Consider the following 7,257-nt stretch of genomic DNA (forward strand, 5'->3'; position numbering starts at 1 on the left):
AATCGCAATGACTCACTTCTTAACAGTGACTTGCTGCCACCTGCTGGCGGTTTTAATTTCACATTTAAAGGATCTTTTCGTTTTAAAAATAATTGTAAATATCAATATTCAATGTTTTATGTTTAAAATAACAAAACATTATTTATGTATATTTTTAACTGCAGGTTAAATGCATTCATGTCCCTCTGTGTGGGAAATTCATCCCATGTAGCTTCTGTTTCCTCTACATTGCAAAGATGAATTTTTATACTGATATAATTTGTTTGGTAACAGCCCAAATGTCTTTTATTCTAATTGACTGATTAAATGTAAGAATTTGACTCAAAAGATGATGCACACTTTTAGAAAAAAAAAAGGCTTTATAAAGGTAAAAATGTCCATAAAATGTAAAAATCAAATTAAACTTATTGGAACAGATTTAATTTCTATCACTGCTGTGAACTGACCAGCACACAGAATATGAAGGATATCAAAAACAAGTTGCACACACACACACACACCAGTATGTAGAGAGACATTTAAGAGGGTTTATTCTCCAAATAACTCTAATTTCATGTTGCAGAAAAATGTGTTCCGATTAATCGATGGAATAATCTGCAGAATACTCGATTACTAAAATAATCGATAGCTACAGCCCTACATACGACCCTGGCGAATAGTTTCATTTTAATGAGTCAGTGGTTCTAAAATTAACTATTTTTAAAAAATTATGAAATTGTGACGTTTTGTTACCGTAGTATGGCTGGGTTTTGACACAAATTTCACGATTCTATTTGATTCTGATTCACAAGTGTCCAATTCGATTTGATGTTGATTACTTTGTATATAGGCTACATCAAGTACAGTACATTCCAAATTTTCTCAAGGAAAAAAAACATCTCCACTAATGCTGTAAAATATACGTGAGAGTCAGTTAGTACTACATTACTATAATACTGAAGGTTAAAATTATAAATAGTATATTATACTTATATAATATACTTATATATATTATAAATTATTTGTATACAACTCAATGAAGTTTTTATAATAAAGTTACAATTACATAATTATATTTCTACTCCAATTCATTTTTGGAAATTTAAACATTTAAATGGTGGCTGTCATAAAAACTTGACGGATTTATTTAAAGAAATTAAACTGAAGAACAGTAATAAAAATTATAATGAATGTGTTATATGGTGCATATATTTAGCAAAATGCTCCTCTCCAGAGTTCACGCTTCTCTTAAACAGAGGCGCCACAGCGATCTGTCACTCCAAATTAAACAGCACCAAAATGGCATTTATTGTTCGAATACTGTAATAAAATGGACAGAATCTGAAATGTGACAATGTCAAGTTTCATGTCAAAAGTAACAAAGCACAAAGCTTTTTGTGATTTATTGGATGGGAGGTTCGCTTCAATGTTCCGTTCGTTAAATGAAAAAAGGCTAGAATGAGCATCGATTAAAATTGAGAAATCAATATTTTTTTACCCAGCCCTATACCGTAGGTTGAATCAAAATGTATTTTGTAGTTCTAAAAATATTCTTCAAGAACAGCCATATTTTATGGCACAAATACAATCAAGATCACTAGAGTCACAGAAGCACTTCTTCAACAAGCGATTTTGAAGTAATTTATCTCCTAAATGTTTAAGGTGACTAAAAGTTAATGAGGGTGAGTAAATGACATTATGTAAATTATTTGGATGAACTATGCTTTTGAGACTTCTGCTGTGATCTCCTCACCTTATGTAAACAGGTGTCCACCACAGAGTTGCAGATCTTCTCCAAGTCATCCCACACCTCTAGCCGAGAGCGCACAAAATCACACAGCTCCTCGTTGCTCATCACATCCCAGATGCCATCGCAGGCGAGCACCACAAACTCATCCTCTTCTGAAACACGTGGGATTTCAAACACCTCCGGTTCCGGCGATACCAGCTGCTCAGTGGGGCCCTTCCCATCCACACACTTGTAGTCATAGTCCCCCAGGGCACGTGACACAGCAAGTGAACCATTCACCCTTTGGATCATCACAGAACCTCCTGCGTTTTGAATGCGCTCTTTTTCACGAGGGTTGCACGGCTTGTGGTCTTGTGTGGAGAACCGTACCTGTCCGACGCGGCTGAGTACAGCACGGGAGTCTCCGCAGTTGATGAAATAGAGGTGCTCAGGGGACACCAGCACGCCAACTGCCGTGGAGCCGCTACGGTCCATGCCGTTACGAAGGTCCGAGAAGTTGCGCATGTACTCATCGATCTTCAGGAAGCCAGAACGAATGCCACTTTTAACGCCCTCCACGGAGTCGGGCCCCGAACGGAAGTCCTCGCTGCTGGTTATGATGTGCTCCAGCAGGTGTTTGGAGCAATAGTTGGCTACGCGGGAGCCAGCGTGACCGTCGTACACTGCGAAGAAGGACCAGTCGTCCAGGCCATGCGGTAGACCCACAACGGCCGTGTGTGCATCCTCCATCTCAACCCTCCAGCCCTGCATGCTGCTCAGGCCAAAGCGTAGACTGTTGCCCGCTCCGTGAGCATTATGTTTCTCTGTCTTCGGTTTGTCCAAGAAGGCCCCCATGGCTTAGGACACCGTCTGCAAGAGAAAGAGGGATGCAAATGTTGCTTTACATGAGAAAAAGCTATATGAGAAACTTATGTACATATTACAACAATAACAAAGTGCTGCTTGAGAAGTTAAAGGGATGCTTCACCCCAAAATGAAAGTTCTGTCATCATATACTCACCCTCATGTCATTCCAAAACCGTAAGGCTTTAGTTCATCTTCAAAACACACATTAAAATGAAACCTGAGAGGTTTCTGTCCCTCCACTGAAAGTCTAGGTGTCCGAAACTTAAAAGATCCAAAAAAGTCATAGGGGCGGCATAAAATGAAACCATAAGAATAGAGCGGTCTAATCCAAGATCATATCTCTTATGACATCTTTATAACCGTTTTTGGATCTTTTAAGTTTTGGCTACCTGGTCTGGAACAACACAAAGGTAAGTAAATTAAAATTGTAATTTTTAGGTGAACTAACCCTTTAAACAAAAGCATGTTGTTATAACTAAATGTGTAACTGGCCATTTAAATCAACAATCACTGGTTGGCCTTTCAGGACATTATCCAAACAAACACTTCAGCACACCAGCAAAGCCGTAGCACTGACAACAATGTTCTTTAGCATTACACAAAGTCATCAATCCTCTTTTGTTCATAAAAACAGTGCGTGTACAAATGCACGAGATAAGAATGAAGGCTGTGGAAGCCACAAACATCTGCCGAGTTACTGACAGATCTTGACGTGATCTAAAGGCTACTGTAACAGCAGATACGAAGATAATAACAGACAAACTGTCAAAAGCTCATCAAAAAGCAACTCGATATTTCAGACAAGCCTCAGCAATTACGTTCATTAAGACTGATTAAATACAGTGAACACGAGCATTAGAAGACTACTACATCAGTCATAAATTAGTGAGCAGGCAGCGATTAAAAAACAGGGTACATTGTAAAACATTCAGGATGATGCTAAATGAGAAATTCTTTGTAGAAGTGGAATGTACTGATTTACTTCACTGGTTAACTTAACCTATAACATCACAACCCACAATGCAAGGCACTAAAGTAGTAGTATTTGCCATAAAATGCATAATTTGTGCTTGTGCAGCAGGTGTGTCCCCAAAAGCAGAATAGTAAAGGATGCTTTGAACCTGCTGGGGACAACTTTGAAATCAACTGGTAAACAATTTTACAGATATTTCTAACCAACGCTCATGCCTCATGAAGTTTCTACTTCATCAGTACTGTCTAAACTTAAACATAAAAGTGTTTACCAAAGACAACTTTGTATACGCAAAGCTAAGTGATGACACTTATTACATGATATGTGGTTAATAAAAAAAAAATGATTTACTGTTTGTCTTATTACTACGTTGTTACCCAATATACACAAACACTCCCATTCTTTTCTTAAAGTCTCTTATGTTCACCAAAAATGAAATGAATTAAAAGAAAATGTTTTTTTTTATTTAATATTTTACTGAATTTATTACTTCGACATCAAAGCTGAATTTTCAGAAGCTATTACTCCAGTCTTAAAGTGATAGCGATTACTCACCCCCATGTCGTTCCAAACCTGTAAGACCTTAGTTCATCTTCGGAACACAAATTAAGATATTTATGATGCATTCCGAGAGCTCTCTGACCCTCCCATAGACAGCAAGGATCCTTACACGATCAATGCTCAGAAAGGTAGCAAAGAGATCCTTAAAATAATCCAAAATTTGTGTTCCGAAGATGAACAAAGGTCTTACAGGTTTGGAACGACATGAAGGTGAGCAACGACAGAATTTTCCTTTTTGGGTGAACTATCCCTTTAAGTGTTACATGATCCTTCAAAAATCATTGTAATATGCTAATTTGGTGCTCAAGAACAATTTGTGTCAATGTTGAAAACAGTCATGCTTCTTAATATTTTTGTGAACACAGAGATACATCAGGTTTCCTAGACGAACAGAAAGTTCAAACGAACAGCATAATTTTTGTAACAAATGCTGTAATAATATTGGTCAATCTTCATTCTCAAGCAACGAGTTGTGAGCATGACTAGGATTTCAGTGAAGGGGTGGCTCAGAAATACAGCAGGAATGAAAGTTTCCTATCAAATGATCTCCAACATTACAGGAGGAGCAATACCTAAAAGAAAGAGTAAGAATGTCAAAAAAAGGCTTCTGGACAAATAGGCTACGCAGACCGATGGGGTGTGTCTGGACGGTAACTCAAGCTCCTGCATCAACTTTCATCTCGAGTATCATCTCTTCCATGAACCACGCTTGAAAAGAAAAACACAAACTGGTTTTGGCTATCTTTACCTCATCCTCAGGACAAGCACACACACAGACATCAAGCACAAGAGTGTACCTCAGAACCACCGAATGCACACAAAATGCTCTTTTAAAAAGAGCTTAGCAAAACTTTCAAGGCCAGAGGAAAAATGTATTATTGATTACTACTAAGACAGAAGACAAAATACATTTTTCATGAGTCTGTTTCCCCATCTAAATGCAGGATTAGAAAGTGTGTAGCAGCTTTAAGCTGCTTTGGGCAAACCTCAACCGTAAGACCATTACATGACTCCAGGAATAGCCACTGAAATGTATTACAAGCCCAAATAAGCCATTAGACAAATGAAATGGGAGCCGCTTCATAAGCTATGCGATCACCGCCTGGGACCTTGACCTAGCGAAGCCCAAAAAAAGCCAGTAGGCTACTAACCAACAGTAAGTCAAGGTTTGCCTACCAATATTACAAGCAGGGTCATGGGATAGGTCAAATTACGGTTTCTCTCATTCTCTTAATGCATCCCTCTTCGCAGGTCTGTTTATGCATTGCGAGAATGAGAACAGGCAGCGGACAGCAGGGCCGAGATCCAGTGAAAGTTCCAGCATTCAGAGGATCATGGGCTTGTCCAAACCAGAGCATGTGGCCCATCAGGGACTAAACTAGTTACCCAGAAGGGTGGTGCTCACAGCCAGCTTTTTTTGCTCACTACTCCACACACGACAGGCATGGAAGGCATGTGACCAAAAAAGGTGGTCGGGAGCTGGAGAGTGTGTTAGTGTGTGTGGTTGGATGAGGGCAAAGGTTGTTGTGCAGTGTCATGGCTCAGCTGGCCAGGCTGTCGGCTTGGCCAGTACTCACCCTCTGAGCACAGCTCTATTTATATCCCTTCAAGCTCAGATTGGGTTACTTGCTTCTGAATGTTGGCAGGGGCGAAGTGCTGCATCCTTATGGCTGTCATTCATGCAGGGCTTCTTCCCAACATTCACGTTCAGACGTCCTTGTCAGATCCTCTTCTTTCCAAGGCCTTGAGGCTGGGATGATCTCTGTCAGGAGTAAATGGGCTGATCCATCATGCAGCGTTTGCTTTGATCAAACCCTGCCATTAGCATGGTAGAAACGCTCGAGAGGAAGCTTTGTTAATGCTTGAGCTTCAAAACAAGCGCACAAGACCAGGTGCAGTAAACGCACGAACGTATCAGATCAAACACTAATAAACAAGCACAACAGCAGGAAATGAGGGGGGCTTGGAAAGGTGGCTTGATGTGGACCTGAAGAAGGGAGGATTGAAACCGGACAGCAGAGTTTAGCTTTATCCCCTCACCACAAAGAGGCAAGATTAAACATGTATATCTGGTACATCTTAAAGAAATAAATTTATTATTTATTATTATACATATTTTCAATTGAAATGTAGTTCACTGTAAAATATTATGTATAGAGACTAATCATGCATTAATCCTGCCTGGAAGTGCTATGGATTAATCTCACTTTATATTTAGGATTTATTTATATCCGTTTCCCAACATAGGCCTCTTTGAAAGAGGATGTATATTCATTGAGGGTGACCCTTCATAGGAACACATTGAATACACATCTTTTTACTGGTGTAGCAAAAATGCCTTCAAAAATTTTCTCTGAATCGTTAACCTGTACACATGTGGCTTGAGCAAGTCTTGAGCAAGACTTTAAAACTTTACACAAAATCAATGACACAAACATCTCCAGATTATAGGACCCCTGAGGCTGAATAAAGCTGAATAAAACAGCACATGCACATTTTACATTGGAGTTCAATCTACACAACCACAATAAAGGGGTCATGAACTGCCTTTTGTACTGTTCTCTAAAGTCCACTTATAATGTTATCAAGATTTTTACATGAAAAACTATTTAGAAGTAAAAGGCTATTTTCTGTTCTGTTTTTAACCCCCCTCATCAGAACGCTCTGTTTGAATAGGCGTGGTGGATTGTAGACTCGGAAGTAAATGCCCACTGCTATGATTGGCTAACACTTATGTATGTTTGCCTACATCCTTCATAGATGGATTCTGCTGTGATTTAGGTTTAAAACGCATAAATACTCAGTACATATCAAACGATCTGTAATAACAGACTAGTGTTGTCAAAAGACCGGGTATTTCGGTACCAAGTCGGTACTAAAAAAATGAAAACGTTACGGTACCAGGTTTTTTTAAGTACCGGTGGTACCGAGTACCCGGTCAACCCGGTTCTTGATGCGCCATACGAAAGCTATCCTCTTCCAGTGTTGCCAAGTCCGGGGTTTTCCCGCGGGTTGTTTTTCATGTCCGTGGGTTGAAAAATGACCCCATTAACGTGATATTTAGCCGATTATATTTAGCGATTTTTAACGGGGACCCCCTCGAAACGCGATTGGGCGGGTTTTGTTGTGAAAACCTGGCAACCTCTTC

At 39.5% G+C, this 7,257-nt stretch overlaps 1 protein-coding gene across 6 annotated transcripts in view; it reads right to left on the bottom strand.

Moving 5' to 3' along the window:
• ppm1bb (protein phosphatase, Mg2+/Mn2+ dependent, 1Bb) overlaps positions 1 to 7,257 on the bottom strand; it is a 53,391-nt gene that overhangs the window by 14,985 nt on the left and 31,149 nt on the right. For 5 of the 6 annotated variants that reach the window (XM_016499935.1, XM_016499936.1, XM_016499932.1 and 2 more), the window contains exon 2: positions 1,733 to 2,578. In XM_016499935.1, the coding sequence (XP_016355421.1) occupies positions 1,733 to 2,563 (831 nt within the window). In that variant the 5' untranslated portion in view covers positions 2,564 to 2,578. Of the gene's footprint in view, positions 1 to 1,732; positions 2,579 to 5,686; positions 6,259 to 7,257 lie in introns of those variants that run through there. The other variant, XM_016499933.1, reaches the window with a different exon arrangement.

Source organism: Sinocyclocheilus anshuiensis, unplaced genomic scaffold, assembly GCF_001515605.1.
Source record: "Sinocyclocheilus anshuiensis isolate Anshui unplaced genomic scaffold, SAMN03320099.WGS_v1.1 scaffold230, whole genome shotgun sequence".
Classification (NCBI taxonomy): Eukaryota; Metazoa; Chordata; class Actinopteri; order Cypriniformes; family Cyprinidae; genus Sinocyclocheilus; species Sinocyclocheilus anshuiensis.